Source organism: Oncorhynchus nerka, linkage group LG22 (genome assembly GCF_034236695.1).
Source record: "Oncorhynchus nerka isolate Pitt River linkage group LG22, Oner_Uvic_2.0, whole genome shotgun sequence".
Lineage (NCBI taxonomy): Eukaryota > Metazoa > Chordata > Actinopteri > Salmoniformes > Salmonidae > Oncorhynchus > Oncorhynchus nerka.
This window is the reverse complement of record NC_088417.1, coordinates 35628956-35645893: the sequence shown is the minus strand read 5'-3', so window position 1 is coordinate 35645893 and position 16938 is coordinate 35628956. Positions and strand designations below refer to the sequence as shown.

Genomic DNA, 16938 nt, shown 5'->3' with positions numbered 1-16938 from the left:
TGTACTTGGTGCCACGTACACGCTCACACACACACACTAGATTATTTGCATCCTCAAATATTATTCAAATGCTAGAGCAGAGATGATGACAGCTGAGTTGAGGGGTTTGGGCTGAATTGAGTGCTACTCTTGAGCATATGAACAGTCATGCTATTTAGCAAGACTGAACAAAAATATAAACGCAACATGCAACCATTTAAAAGGTTTTACTGCGTTACAGTTCATTTAAGGCAATCAGTCAATTGAAGGAAATTCATGGCGGCCGTGCATTATCATGCTGAAACATGAGGTGATGGCAGCTGATGAATGGCACGACAATGGGCCTCAGGATCTCATCACGGCATCTCTGCTTTCAAAATGCAAATGTGTTTGTTGTCCATTGCTTATGCTTGGCCATACCATAACCCGACAGCCACCATTGGGGCACTCTGTTCACGAGGTTGACATCAGCAATCCGCTCTCCCACAGTGCCATACACATCTGCGTCTGCCATCTGCCCGGTACAGTTGAAACCATCCGTGAATAGCACACTTCTCCACCATGCCAGTAGCCATCGAAGGTGAGCATTTGCCCACTGAAGTCAGTCATGACGCCGAACTGCAGTCCGGTCAAGACCCTTGTGATGAAGACGAGCACACCGATGAGCTTCCCTGAGACCGTTTCTGACAGTTTGTGCAGAAATGCTTAGGTTGTTCTAACCCACAGTTTCATCAGCTGTCCAGTTGGCTGGTCTCAGACGATCCCGCAGCTGAAGAAGCCGGATGTGGAGGTATTGGTCTAGCTTGATCACACCTGGTCTGTGGTTGTGAGGCCGTTTGGATGTACTGCCAAATTCTCTTAAACGATGTTGAAGGTGGCTTAATTCTCTAGCAAAAGCTTTGGTGGATATTCCTGCAGTCAGCATGCCATTTGCATGCTCCCTCAAAACGTGAGACGTCTGTGGCATTGTTGTGTGACAGCTGCACATTTGAGTGGCCTTTTTTTGGTCCCCAGCACAAGGTGCACCTGAGCAATGAAAACACTGCAGTTTAGCTATGTTGGTAGATTATGGCACTTGCAACACCGGGGTTGTGGGTTCGATTCCCATGGGGGCCCTGGTCAAATGTAGTGCACTATATAAGGAATAATGTGCAATTTGGGACACAGCCTCTCTCTACACGGCATCTGAAATATTACTTATTACCTCCTCTCTTCACTTTGACTCCAACCTGCCTTCTCTTGTGTGTAAGGTGAGAATAAAACACTGTGTAGTAGAATGTGGTGACGGGTGTATAGTCTGAAGGGACTGGGAGGAGACCCAAAAATGGTTTAGACAACCTGAACAAGGGGGGTGACTGGTGTGTAGTCTGAAGGGACTGGGAGGAGACACAAAAATGGTTTAGACAACCTGAACAAGGGGGGTGACTGGTGTGTAGTCTGAAGGGACTGGGAGGAGACACAAAAATGGTTTAGACAACCTGAACAAGGGGGGTGACTGGTGTGTAGTCTGAAGGGACTGGGAGGAGACACAAAAATGGTTTAGACAACCTGAACAAGGGGGGTGACTGGTGTGTAGTCTGAAGGGACTGGGAGGAGACACAAAAATGAACAAGGGCCTTCTGCACAATACTTTTTTCATTCTTGCTCACTTCACAGAAAAACTGAAGAAATGCAGAATTTACATCATTAAAATTTGCATCGAAAACAGCATAAGAATGTATCACTTATATTCATAATTACAGGTCACTTATTTTCTTGATGGGAAAACTGAATTGTTAAAAAAGATTACTTTGAAATCATTTAAGAGCTAGAGGCTGTTATTGTACAGTCTGACAGTAGACAGACTAGGTTATATTACCCTTTTTTATACTATGGTACTGCTAACTTTTACTGCTCTGGCTGAAATATTCTCTTTTTAAATGGTCCTTTCCAGCACGGTTCCATTAACTATGGTGGAAGATCAAATTGTTATATTTAGTGTGTTATTATGTTCTATTTCCTTTTGATGTCTGTGCAACTTGTATGGAGCCTTTATTATTGAGTCCAGGGCCAATATCAACAAAGCATCTCGGAGTAGGAGTGCCAATCTAAGATCTGTCCATATAACCTTATTCATTATGATCTAAAATATATATATTTTTAAAGGATCCTAGATCAGCACTGCTACCCTGAAATGTATATATGGGCCCAGATAGGCAGCAGCCAGCCATCATGGTCCATCCGGTTCCGTTCAGTCGATATATAAACCCCCTTCTAGTATACCCATTCCCCCCTCTCCTCTCGTGTTAATGTTGTTCTTAACCACAAAGCATTTTTTATATTTGTACGACGTTACTTCTTAAACATCGACTCTCCCTTTCATCCCTTCCGTTATGTCTCTTTCATCCCTCGTTCATTGTTCTTTCCTCTTCTCTTCTGTCACGGGCAGCTTTCATCGCGGCGCTCTACATCGATAAGGATCTGGAGTACGTTCACACCTTCATGAACGTCTGCTTCTTCCCTCGACTGAAGGTGAGTGAGCGTGTGTGTGTGTGTGTGTGCGCTCGTGCGCGCGCAATCTCCTCTGTGCGTCTGAGGGCGTGCATGTTTGAAGGTGAGGTCGCACTCACTCTCCTCTGATCCCATCGACAGCCAGCATCCCCACGACCGCGAGAGAGGCCACTCACTCGCCAATCAATGACCACTCTTCTCTTCTCTATGTACCACCGGTAGAGAGGGGAGGCGACGGAAGCTAATGGCTAAACTAATAGCACTAGCATTGACGAGCGGCACTCAAGTGGTGCTCGACTCCTCAACGGTCTAAGCATGGCTGTACAGTCCTATTGTAGTCATCTTTAATGGGCGCCGGTTCCGGTTGGGTCTTTGCTAGCTACTTTATTGGGTTGTTACTGACTGTTTAGATATTGATCCCCTACCACCACTGGTGTAGCCAGCACACTGACCTGTTCTAAGGTGCTGTTGTTTCTCAAGTGTTTCAGGTGGTGGGTGTGGTGTTCATTCAGAAAGACCTCAGTTAAGCCTCCTCTCGTATTAGATGGCAGGGGGTGTGACGTATCAGTAAATTGGTGAGATTTAGAGAAGTGAGTCTCTGTAAGATGAATAGGTTGGTGGACCTGCCACCCTCCTCCTCCCTCCTCTCCCTCCCTCCCTCCCTCCCTTTAGAGAAGACATTCTGTCTGTAGGATGAATAGCTTGGTGGACCTGCTTCTTCCTGTTAGAATGGTCAAGAGAGACTACTGCTTCCACACACACACACACACACACACACACACACACACACACTACGGCTACCTCCTTCACACACTCACACACATCCTGCACACTGTGTGAAGGTGATGGCTCAGCCTACAATGGTGTACTAATTGCTGTCTGTGTGGGTCTCCTGGGAGTGTGGGTGGCCATGGAGGATCTGAACCGTGTGTGTGTGTGTGTGTGTGTGTGCGACTACAGAGAGAGAGCACCTCATTTCCACTTCCACCAAAAAGTTGTGAAAAAGCCCAACACATCTCTTAACACATCTCTTAACATAGCCTTTCAGACTTCGTCCCAAAGGGCACCCTATTCCCTATATGATAATGTGGGTGGGTGCTTATATTTGTCCTGGCCCCATAGGGGCCACTATTCCCTAAAGTAATGCACTATGTAGGGAATAGGGAGCAATTTGGAACATAGGGCTCTGGTTTCTAAGAGGCTATTATTGCTTTAAAGAATCTTCTGGAAGAAAGTCAAAGGACTTATATGGAACCATTATGTCCTTGTAGGATGTACGTGTGTGTACACCTGTGTGTATGTATTTGTGCAATTTATGTGCATGTGTTTTGGTATCAAAACAGCCAGTACAAATCTCTTATTGCTGAAGGCGGGAAGGAGGGGTAGGGATGCCCCCCAGAGAGGGAGAGGGAACACCAAAGAGGGAGCAGGCGAGAGCATTGGCTACAAGGCATGCCGAACCCATCTTTGTAGAAAATTAATAGGAACAGACAGTTATAGATTCAAAGTGTCCCTTTTTTTATAACAGGGCTGCTTTCCAGTTAATGGAAGTGCTTTTAGAAGTCCCTTTGGATTGGAGAATGTATCAGGCCTGCACACCTGGGAGACTCCCAGACAGACCCTGAGAGAGAGCTCTGTATTTCTGTCTCTGCTAGGAGCAGGCTGGAGACGCTTTTGTCTTAAGTAGCCTGTGATTTGTGCCCACTGCAGAGAGAGAAAAGTCAGAGAGATGGAGAGGCAGAGAGCGCCAGAGAAGAACAAAAAGTGAGAGTAGGATAAGAGGTGGAAAGCAGGAAAGAGTCAGGGAAGCAATGAAAGCAGGGGAAAGAGAGATGAATAGAGGTAGAGTTTGTAATTGTTACTCTACAGTATTTGTGATGTGTGTGTTGCAGGAGTTTATCCTAAACCAGGATTGGAACGATCCTAAATCCCAGCTCCAACAGTGCTGCCTGACCCTGCGCACGGAGGGCAAGGAGCCCGACATACCCCTCTACAAGTAAGCTATTGCTCCCTCCATACAACTTGTTCTCCTGCCCCCCCCCCCCCCCCCCCCACACGCACACACACACATTAACCACACACAGGCATAGTGAATGTGCTGTGTTGTGTAAAGGTCTTTGTTGTTGGGATAAAAAGCACCACTTCCAAAGAAACCTCTTATTTGACATAAGGTCAAGGGACAAGTGTCATTTAACGGACAGCTTCCCAAGTTCCAAGGCAAAATGAACTAGGCTAAATGTCTCTCTGATAACTGACAACTGCGTGTGTGTGTGGGTTACAGGACCAGACTGTTTGGAATTCACCACAGTGTATACTTCACTTTCTTGTTAAGATAACTTGAGAGATTTGATTTGAATTAAGGTCTGAATATTTCATGGGAAGCAACTGATAGCAGGCTTTGGGATGTGTCTGAAATGGTACCCTATTCCCTATATAGTGCACTACTTTTGACCAGGGCCCGTATGTTCCCTGGTCAAAGGTAGAGCATTATATAGGGAATAGGGTGCCATTTGGGATGCAGATTGGTGGTAAACTTATTGCAATTCTACACATTTTGCCATGGGGCAGAGAGAGACGTGCAGTTTTATGGCAAATGTCATGCTACATTGAGAGAGACATATACGCAACAAGGGACAGTCCCATTCTAAGACTGAATGAAGGGTTACATTGATGAGTATTATTCAAATCAAATCAAATTTTATTTGTCACATACACATGGTTAGCAGATGTTAATGCGAGTGTAGCGAAATGCTTGTGATTCTAGTTCCGACAATGCAGTAATAACCAACAAGTAATCTAGCTAACAATTCCAAAACTACTGTCTTATACACACAAGTGTAAGGGGATAAAGAATATGTACATAAAGATATATGAATGAGTGATGGTACAGAGCGGCATAGGCAAGATACAGTAGATGGTATCGAGTACAGTATATACATATGAGATGAGTATGTAAACAAAGTGGCATAGTTAAAGTAGCTAGTGATACATGTATTACATAAAGATGCAGTAGATGATATAGAGTACAGTATATACCTATACATATGAGATTAATAATGTAGGGTATGTAAACATTATATTAGGTAGCATTGTTTAAAGTGGCTAGTGATATATTTTACATTTCCCATCAATTCCCATTATTAAAGTGGCTGGAGTTGAGTCAGTGTGTTGGCAGCAGCCACTCAATGTTAGTGGTGGCTGTTTAACAGTCTGATGGCCTTGAGATAGAAGCTGTTTTTCAGTCTCTCGGTCCCAGCTTTGATGCACCTGTACTGACCTCGCCTTCTGGATGATAGCCGGGTGAACAGGCAGTGGCTCGGGTGGTTGTTGTCCTTGATGATCTTTATGGCCTTCCTGTAACATCGGGTGGTGTAGGTGTCCTGGAGGGCAGGTAGTTTGCCCCCGGTGATGCGTTGTGCAGACCTCACTACCCTCTGGAGAGCCTTACGGTTGTGGGCGGAGCAGTTGCCGCACCAGGCGGTGATACAGCCCGCCAGGATGCTCTCGATTGTGCATCTGTAGTTTGTGAGTGCATTTGGTGACAAGCCGAATTTCTTCAGCCTCCTGAGGTTGAAGAGGCGCTGCTGCGCCTTCTTCACGATGCTGTCTGTGTGGGTGGACCAATTCAGTTTGTCTGTGATGTGTATGCCGAGGAACTTAAAACTTGCTACCCTCTCCACTACTGTTCCATCGATGTGGATACGGGGGTGTTCCCTCTGCTGTTTCCTGAAGTCCACAATCATCTCCTTAGTTTTGTTGACGTTGAGTGTGAGGTTATTTTCCTGACACCACACTCCGAGGGCCCTCACCTCCTCCCTGTAGGCCGTCTCGTCGTTGTTGGTAATCAAGCCTACCACTGTTGTGTCGTCCGCAAACTTGATGATTGAGTTGGAGGCGTGCGTGGCCACGCAGTCGTGGGTGAACAGGGAGTACAGGAGAGGGCTCAGAACGCACCCTTGTGGGGCCCCAGTGTTGAGGATCAGCAGGGTGGAGATGTTGTTGCCTACCCTCACCACCTGGGGGCGGCCCGTCAGGAAGTCCAGTACCCAGTTGCACAGGGCGGGGTCGAGACCCAGGGTCTCGAGCTTGATGACGAGCTTGGAGGGCACTATGGTGTTAAATGCCGAGCTGTAGTCGATGAACAGCATTCTCACATAGGTATTCCTCTTGTCCAGATGGGTTAGGGCAGTGTGCAGTGTGGTTGAGATTGCATCGTCTGTGGACCTATTTGGGCGGTAAGCAAATTGGAGTGGGTCTAGGGTGTCAGGTAGGGTGGAGGTGATATGGTCCTTGACTAGTCTCTCAAAGCACTTCATGATGACGGAAGTGAGTGCTATGGGGCGGTAGTCGTTTAGCTCAGTTACCTTAGCTTTCTTGGGAACAGGAACAATGGTGGCCCTCTTGAAGCATGTGGGAACAGCAGACTGGGATAGGGATTGATTGAATATGTCCGTAAACACACCAGCCAGCTGGTCTGCGCATGCTCTGAGGGCGCGGCTGGGGATGCCGTCTGGGCCTGCAGCCTTGCGAGGGTTAACACGTTTAAATGTTTTACTCACCTCGGCTGCAATGAAGGAGAGGCCACATGTTTTGGTTGCAGGCCGTGTCAGTGGCACTGTATTGTCCTCAAAAAAAGTTATTTAGTCTGCCTGGGAGCAAGACATCCTGGTCCGTGACGGGGCTGGTTTTCTTTATGTAATCCGTGATTGACTGTAGACCCTGCCACATACCTCTTGTGTCTGAGCCGTTGAATTGAGATTCTACTTTGTCTCTATACTGACGCTTAGCTTGTTTGATTGCCTTGCGGAGGGAATAGCTACACTGTTTGTATTTGGTCATGTTTCCGGTCACCTTGCCCTGATTAAAAGCAGTGGTTCGCGCTTTCAGTTTCACGCGAATGCTGCCATCAATTCCACACATTTTGCCATGAGGATGTGAGAAAATGTTTATTTTTTAAAGCTAATTTACTGTAATTCTATACATTTTGCCATGCCTCATGACGTGTTCATAATGCTATCTGGAGGCGTGAGGGGGCCTCTCAAAAACTGTGCTCGCATGGTGGCATGCCCCAGACCCAGACATGCCAAAACTCCACCCCCACCAAACAGACTGAAATTCCAGGTGCTCTTTTCAACCAGCGCTTACTATAATAGGGTATTATCATAATTTTCAGATTTTCACAGTATTATTCCAACCTCATAGTGTGGATATAAACTCCTCTCACTGTCAACTGCGTTTATTTTCAGCAAACTTAACATGTGTAAATATTTGTATGAACATAACAAGATTCAACAACTGAGACAAACATAAAAGTTCCACATACATGCAAATAATGTGTCCCTAAACAAAGGGGGGGTCAAAATCAAAAGTAACAGTCAGTATCTGGTGTGGCCACCAGCTGCATTAAGTACTGCAGTGCATCTCCTCCTCATGGACTACACCAGATTTGCCAGTTCTTGCTGTGAGATGTTACCCCACTCTTCCACCACGGGCACCTGCAAGTTCCTGGACATTTCTCGGGGGAATGGCCCTAGTCCTCACCCTCTGATCCAACAGGTCCCAGTTGTGCTCAATGGGATTGAGATCCGGGCTCTTCACTGGCCATGGCAGAACACTGACATTCCTGTCTTGCAGGAAATCACGCACAGAACGAGCAGTATGGCTGGTGGCATTGTCATGTCAGGATGACCCTGGGCATCTTTCTTTTGTTTTTTTTCCTAGTCAGTAGAAAGGCCTCTTTAGTGTCCCAAATTTTCATAACTGACCTTAATTGCCTACCGTCTGTAAGCTGTTAGTGTCTTAACAACTGTTCCACTGGTGCATGTTCATTAATTGTTTATGGTTCACTGAACAAGCATGGGAAACAATGTTTAACCCCTTTACAATGAAGATCTGTGAAGTTATTTGGATTTTTACAAATTATCTTTGAAAGACAAGGTCCTGAAAAAGGAGTTTATATATATTTCCAGTACCAGTCAAAAGTCTGGGAATACCTACTCATTCCAGAGTTTTTCTTAATTTTTTCAAATTTCTACATTGTAGAATAATAGTGAAGACATCAAAACTATGAAATAACATTTGGTAAAAGACCAAGTCCATATTATGGCAGGAAGAGGTCAAATAAGCAAAGAAAAACAGCAGTCCATCATTACTTTAAGATGTGAAGGTCAGTGAATCCGGAAAATGTCAAGAACTTTGAAAGTTTCTTCAATTGCAGTTGCAAAAACCAAGAGCTATGATGAAACTGGCTCTCATGAGGACCGCCACAAGAAAGGAAGACCCAGCATTACCTCAGCTGCAGAGGATAAATTCATTAGAGTTACCTAAACCACAGATTGAAGCCAAATAAATGCTTCACAGAGTTCAAGTAACAGACAGACCTCAACTGTTCAGAAGAGACTGTGTGAGTCAGGCCTTCATGGTCGAATTGCTGCAAAGAAACCACTATTAAAGGACCGTAAAATCAATACAAACATACATATTATGTCTGTCTGTACTGTACTGAATGTGTGACCTGCTTGGATGTGACAGCTGACTAATGCTTCCTCATATCCCCATTTCTCTGGTTTCTGCCGCTTTCAGAGAGATTCTAATTCCAAGTGACAGTTTTCCCTGTCGAGGTTTGTTTCAGAATTCAGCAGGGCTGAAGAACCGTTAGTATTTGTTTCGGAACATGCCACAGGCTTCTTCATTTGTAAGTGAGAAATATGATTGAATTATTGATGAAATGCCGTAAGTGACCACATTGCATTAAAAATTAATAGCACCCCTGAAATAAGTAAATTGTTTGTTAATAATTTAGGGTGTCGGTGTGTGGTTTATGCTAATGTTAACATTTTAGACATCTACAAGTGTTGTTTACTTGTACTCCCTTCTCCCTGCTGATATCTAACTAAAAATGGTGATGTCTAATATATTTTTAAATGTTTCATATGATTTGAATGTGATATCGTTTTCCAGGACTTTCTCCCGGAGTTTGCTGGTGGCTCATGCATTTCCACATAACACCAAAGCCTGGTGGGGACTGTCAGAGAGCATTATCATTCTTTTACTACTTTATTCTATTTTTCTTTTCTTTGTAGCAGAAGAACACACATATTTTAACCGTCCAGAGATGATGCGGGGGCCTTTTTATTGTTTAACTGTCCCTCAGATGGCTTCTGTACACTGTCAAACCACGCCCAGGCGAATCAAAGTATTCTCCTGTATTCTCCTCTCTCCCTTTTTCCTCTCTCTCTGGAGATGAATTATATTAGCTCCAAATGAAAATGTTTGTTTTCTTGTTCTTTTCCAGAAGGACGATACCAACATTGAGTGTCCTTGAGCTTTCTCATGTCCGTCATTATTTCTCTCTTGTTCCTTTTTTCCTCTCCTCCGTCGCTCATCCCACTCTCCTTTTCATCCGTTTGCTGCAGGACCCTGCAGACAGTGGGGCCGTCTCACGCGCGAACCTACACTGTGGCTGTGTACTTCAAAGGAGAGAGGATAGGCTGTGGCAAGGGCCCAAGGTACGTAGACCCACCCATTAGACCGAGTTAGCATGTGTCCCAAATGGCACCTTAGTCCCTATATAGTGCACTGATTTTTGACCAGAGGCCCATTGGTTCTTGGTCAAAAGTAGTGCACTACACAGGGAATAGAGTGGCATCCAGGATGCAGTCTACAGTGTGCACCGCTCTGCTCAATGCACGGCTAATGGGCTCGAGAAATAATGGCCATGTTTTATTGATGGTGTTTATTATAGCAATTAAGCTCTGTGGCTGTTCTATTGGGAGGGACTTTATGCGGAATGAAAATGAATCGATTCATTATTGAATTGACATAAATGGTATTATAGAAACATCATTTTGAGGAGGGGAAATGCCCTGTGAGAGCGAGAGACCGCACACAGTGTCTCGCTCTCCAGAGCTAGCTTAGCTCTGGTCCAGGACATTAATGCGGTTTGCTAACGCTGAGCATGCCTTCACTAACGCCCTGGACTAGAGCTAGGGCTAGCTGGGATGGCTGTAGAAAAGCTCTGTGACAAAAAAAGAGTCTGCACACAGTGTGCCTTAGGCTGCGGCACAATAGGCACCCTGTTCCCTTCATAGTGCACCCTGTTCCCTTTTGTTCAAAACTAATGCACTATGAAGGGAATAGGGTGCCATTTGAGACTGATTTTCTCCAGGGCTAGCTAGGGTTTTGTTTGGTTCTACCTGTGATGTTTTTCTTCAGAGGGACGGGGGGAAAGGATGGGGAGGCTTTTATAAAGAACCGTAGGGTAAAGAAAATGTGAATCGCTGCGTGAAGGAAGACCCTTTCAGAGAGGAGATAAAACTATTCTACTCAGCTTAAGAATAATACAAAATCCATCAAACATCTCTCACCCCTCTGCATTGAAAATCCCTCTCATGGCCCTCTTGAAAGAGCGCTCTCTGCCTCTAAGCTGGCGATAACTTTGTCCCCTCCATAGTATCTCTACCCAGCTTACTGTTTTATATTTACTAAACGTAAGCCCCGTTACCCCCCCTGCCACTTGCCTATGATCACATAATATAATATTTACAGAGAGCAATACCGTAAACAGTGTACATGCTGAGAGAGCGCCTGGCCCAAAGGCTTAGCTACCTCTGTGAGATGTATGCATGGTGCTAGCTACCTGGGAGGCTTTGGGGAAAAACATTTTTATATAATCCTCTGTCATTGGCATGCTCTCAGACTACAGCATTTGAAAGGGATGTTTTGAATATGCTAAATACTTTTTCTTTCTTGTCCGTCTTTCTCTCTTTTTTTTCTCTCTTTTTTTTCCTTCTCCTTTTCAATCCAGTATCCAACAGGCGGAGATGGGAGCTGCTATGGACGCACTCGAGAAATGTGAGTATATATTACCACTAAGTGTAATATGTTTAAGCCCTTCACATACTGTAGTACCCTGCATTGGTTCTTTTGTTCAATATTTGCTTTGTCTTTTCAAATATTTTTCAAAATGACTGCCAAAGTGTAGTCGCCTGTCCAGTCATTTGAAGAGGTTCGAACCACCTCGATGTGTTTAAGCCTTTCACAAATAACACATACCCTGCTTTGGTGTCTTTTAAATTACGAAATGGCTGCCAAAGAGCTTTAGAGAGCGGTGGTCACTGCCCTGTCCAGTCGGTTGGCTGCTGGATACGGAGCATTAGCCTATTTGAAGAGAAAGTCCAGAACACAGCTAGCATGTGGCCCGGCCTGCCTGCATTATGGGCCAAGGATGCTAAGCTAACACCAGCTAAGGGCCCTCTGTAATGCTAATAGCCTTGGAGGACCTTGTTGAAGTCTCTGTTTGGTGTATTTAAAACAAAAGGGACAAAATGAGAATAGGCCTTGGTCTGTGTGTGAGACTTGTGTCTAATATGATCCCGGTTCTTGAGCTGTGTAGTGCTGTGACTTGCATCTTAGGGCATAGGGTTCCATTTGGTAAGCAGACTATTTAGATCCCTATGTAACAATTCGCCAATATGCATCGGTTGCTGGTTTAAATGTTTAAGATATGAGTGCATCGGTCTGCGGGACCCCAAACCGATCCAAATGTAGCATGATTCGGTCAGAAAATCCATTCAAATGTTACGAATCGCTGGTTCACTAAAATGTTTTACTCAATTACTCAAATTGCTTTCTTTCTATCTTCTGAAAATACCTCATCTTTTGTGACAACTATGCAGTCTGACAACTCTCCTTCAGTGTCGGACTAAGCATGTAATTATGTTGACAGTCATTGATCTATGCGTCATTTTGCATGCCGATCAACCCCATGCAATATCAGTAGCCTAGACAAATTGCGTACTACGCGTTTCTTCGCTCACTGACAAACAAGAGGTAGGCCTATTCCTGATCTGGCATGTCTGCGTGTGATTTTCAGCTTTCAAAAGATTGTAAAATGACTTGCGCAATATTTCACTTTATTAGTTGAGTGATAACCAATGTAATTTCCGAGTTAATTTTTTTATCAAATGTGCTGTTTACAATTGTGTTTTACTGGATCAGGGCTTACAGTATATTTGATTTAGATTGTTCAGGTTCACCATCACAAATAGTTTTGGTAGTTTTCCTTGAAACAATCTGTTTCAGACCTCTTGACTTATTCTGAAATGGATTAAATTAAAAAAAACATCAATCTACACAATACCCCATATTGACAAAGTGAAAACGGGTTGATAAAAATGTTTGCAAATGTATTAAAAATATAAAAACCAAATAGGGAAAGTTGTTCAACTGAAATGTCTTCCGCATACCTTATTTACGTAAGTATTCAGTCCCTTTCCTATGAGACGAAATTGAGCACAGGTGCACCTGTTTCCATTGATCATCCTTGAGATGTTTCTAAAACTAAATTGGAGTCCACCTGTGGTAAATTCAATTGATTGGACATGATTTGGAAAGGCACACACCTGTCTATGTAAGGTCCCACGGTTGACAGTGCATGTCCTAGCAAAAACGAAGCCATGAGGTCGAAGGAATTGTCCGTAGAGCTCTGAGAGAGGATTATGTCGTGGGACAGATCTGGAAACATTTCTGCAGTATTAAAGGTCCCCAAGAACATGGTGGCCTCCATCATTCTTAAATGGAAGAATGGAACCACCAAGAAATTGGAACCACCAAGACTCTTCCTAGAGCTGGTAGGTATGTAAAATTGGGTGGGCTATATACCGATAGACTATTTACCGATAGACTATGTACAGCTGCAGCGATCATTTAGCTACTCAGATAGCAGATGTTTGAAGTTGGTGAGGGAGATAAGTCTCCAACTTCAGCGATTTTTGCAATTCGTTCCAGTCACAGGCAGCAGAGAACTGGAACGAAAGGCGGCCAAATAAGGTGTTGGCTTTAGGGATGATCAGTGAGATACACATGCTGGAGCGCGTGCTACGGGTGGGTGTTGCCATCGTGACCAGTGAACTGAGATAAGGCGGAGCTTTACCTAGCATGGACTTGTAGATGACCTGGAGCCAGTGGGTCTGGCGACGAATATGTAGCGAGGGCCAGCCGACTAGAGCATACAGGTCGCAGTGGTGGGTGGTATACGGTGCTTTAGTAACAAAACGGATGGCACTGTGATAAACTGCATCCAGTTTGTTGAGTAGAGTATTGGAAACCATTTTGTAGATGACATCGCCGAAGTCGAGGATCGGTAGGATAGTCAGTTTTACTAGGGTAAGTTTGGCGGAGTGAGTGAAGGAGGCTTTGTTGCGGAATAGAAAGCCAACTCTAGATTTGATTTTAGATTGGAGATGTTTGTTATGAGTCTGGAAGGAGAGTTTACAGTCTAGCCAGACACCTAGGTACTTATAGATGTCCACATATTCTAGGTCGGAACCATCCATGCTAGTCGGACGTGCGGGTGCAGGCAGTGAACGGTTGAAAAGCATGCATTTGGTTTTACTAGCGTTTAAGAGCAGTTGGAGGCCACAGAAGGAGTGTTGTATGGCATTGAAGCTCGTTTGGAGGTTAGATAGCACAGTGTCCAAGGACGGGCCGGAAGTATACAGAATGGTGTCATCTGCATAGAGGTGGATCAGGGAATCGCCCGCAGCAAGAGTAACATCATTGATATATACAGAGAAAAGAGTCGGCCCGAGAATTGAACCCTGAGGCTGTAATCGCTGCCAAAGGTGCTTCAACAAAGTACTGATTAAAAGGTCTGAATACTTATGTAAATTTAATTTAAAAATTTTATTAATTAGATAACATTTCTAAACTAGTTTTTGCTTTGTCATTATGGGATATTGTGTGTAGATTGTGAAAGAAAAAATCAAAATAAATAAATAATTTTAGAATAAAACCTATCAAAATGTGGAAAAAGGCAAGGGGTCTGAATAATTTCCGACGGCACTGTATGTGGTCATTTTTAGAAATACAGGAAAATAGCACTTCAATCACTTCTGCTACACGCACTTCATGGTCAACGCAAGAGAAGCGTTGTCTATTTTAATATCGAAGAATATTTAACTTTCTCTGGTCATAGGAACAACCATGAATTTGTGCATGAAGCAGATGCGGTGCGACTTGAGGGGGGAAGACTGTGTCCGGAGGTCAGTCTCACCGGAGGAAAGGAAGGAGAGAGCAGGGACCGTGAGAGGCGGACCGGATCCTCTGCCGCTTTCTCCCTCCCTCCTCTGAGACGTTTTTTTCGGAACTCGGAAATCTCTGACTTCCGACTTCAGTAACGTTCAAGACAACTTCGATAAAATTGGGACATTTTTTTTCAATGGTCATCCAAATCGGAACTCCAAGTCAGAAGTTCAGGCATCTTTCTAGATAGAGCTCTGACTTTCCGACTTGAAGATCACTGACGTCATGATTTGACCTCGTTTTCTTTTTTTCCATTTTTGAGTAAACGGTTGTCTTGAATGCGTCATGACCACCAGATGCAGGTACCATCAGTCCAGTAAAATAATACAAATAATTATTTGCAAATTATTTATGCTCAGCTATGCCTCGCAAGTGCTACACAAACTGAGCTATTTTGTTATCAAAGCTCGAGTTTTGAAATATAATATTGTCTGAGGAGCAATTTTGGCAGGCCAGGAATATAGCCAACATGCTGTGATAATGAATTAGGCCTTCTGCACAAACCTCATTCCTACAGAACTGTTTTGATTAGGTTAATGTCAAAATATATATATATATATGTTTAAAAATAATCTGAGCTGTAGATCTTGACTAAGGATGTGATCTTTTTGACCACTGGTCTAAACCATTCGATTATGATGCAGGGGTGAAATCCTAAGTTGTACTTTATATTCTTTGGCTATGTCATAGCAATTTTTTAAAGATAAATATTGATACAATTCTAGCTCTAACACTTTCGATCTGCAAAAATGATACATTAATTAGTGGGTGATGGTGATTTCAGATCAAAAGTGAGGTGTGGGGCTCATTTGCGTTGCCTCATTCACTGCCAGGTAGAACACAATTATAGGCTCTCAGAACCTGTTATGAAAGAAATCCCCATCATCATCATCCCCATACACCAATCACCTCCTCCGAAACTCTGCACATCTATGTGCATGTGTAATGCATTAGTTTGAATACATTGAGAGTTAGGTGTGTGCGGACCAGTAACACATTAATCAACAGTATAATTTGTTCCTCTTCACCTGACCTAATTAGCGTGTAGCTGGGTGAAGTCAGCCTTGCTGGAGTACGGAGGAAGCAGGCGAAGTTGCGAAGGTCACTAAGGTCAAAGATTTTATTTGGTTTCGGCCTGCAAATGAGTCCCCTAGCGGCCTGTGATTGATACTATTTGGGCATTCAAACCCTCGCTTTTATGAAACATTAGTGTCTTAGGGTGTTTGTTTTTTTAACAGCCCCACCTTCCCTCCTTATCTGGAGGCGTAGAGAAGACATGCTCTCTCTCCCTCTCTCAATCCCCCCTCCTCCAATTCTTAATTCCCTCTATTCTCTCTCCCCTGTGTAATGCCCCTGTCATAGTGATTGATAGATGCTCATTACTAGTAAATGAACATTTCCCTCCTCATAAATTGCCGTTTCATGTGACTAGTTTAGCGATACCTCCTGAAAAGGTCAGTTCATTTAAAATCATCTCTCCCTGCAAAGCCTCTTCCTCTCCCTTCATCAGACATTACAAACTGTCCAGGTCTGCATCCCAAATGGCACCCTATGCCGTTCAGTGCCTTCAGAAAGTATTCACTCCCTTTGACTTTTCCTGCATTTTGTTGTCACAGCCTTAATTTAAAATGGATTAAATGTAAATGTTTTGATGCTAGCCTACACACAATATCCCGTAATGTCAAAGTGGAATTATGTTTTGTATTTATTTGTACATGTTAATTAAAATGTGTAAAATGTCTTGAGTCAATAACTATTCAACCCCTTTGTTAAGGCAAGCCTAAATAAGTTCAGGAGTAAAAATGTGTTTAACAAGTCACATTTTGTTTTTTACATTTAACCTTTATTTAACTAGGCAAGTCACTTAACTTATTCTTATTTACAATGACGGCCTACACCGGCCAAACCCAGACGACGCTGGGCCAATTGTGTGCTGCCCAATGGGACTCCCAATCATGGCCGGTTGTGATTTTTTTAATTTAACCTTTATTTAACGAGGCAAGTCAGTTGAGAACAAATTCTTATTTACAATGACGGCCTAGGAACATTGGGTTTAACTGCCTTGTTCAGGGGAAAAAATAGTTTTACCATGTCAAGTTAGGGATTCGATCTAGCAACCTTACGTTTACTAGTCCAACGCTCTAACCACTAGGGTACCTGCCGCCCAAAATACATGATACAGCCTGGATTCGTACCAGGGTGTCTCTAGTGACGCCTCTAGCACTGAGATGTGGTGCCTTAGACTGCTGTGCCACTCGGGAGCCCATAAAGTTGCATGGACTCACTCTGTGTGCAATAATAGGGTTTTAAATGATTTTTTAATGACTACCTCGTCTCAGTACCTCACACGATTGTCTGTAAGGTCCCTCAGTCGAGCAGTGAATT

The 16938-nt window shown here is 43.8% G+C and overlaps 1 protein-coding gene across 1 annotated transcript in view; it reads left to right on the top strand.

Moving 5' to 3' along the window:
- LOC115105119 (ribonuclease 3-like) overlaps positions 1-16938 on the top strand; it is a 149515-nt gene that overhangs the window by 113753 nt on the left and 18824 nt on the right. The window contains 4 exon segments of the mRNA XM_065007134.1: positions 2408-2490; positions 4362-4465; positions 9885-9977; positions 11276-11322. Of these exon segments, the coding sequence (XP_064863206.1) occupies positions 2408-2490; positions 4362-4465; positions 9885-9977; positions 11276-11322 (327 nt within the window).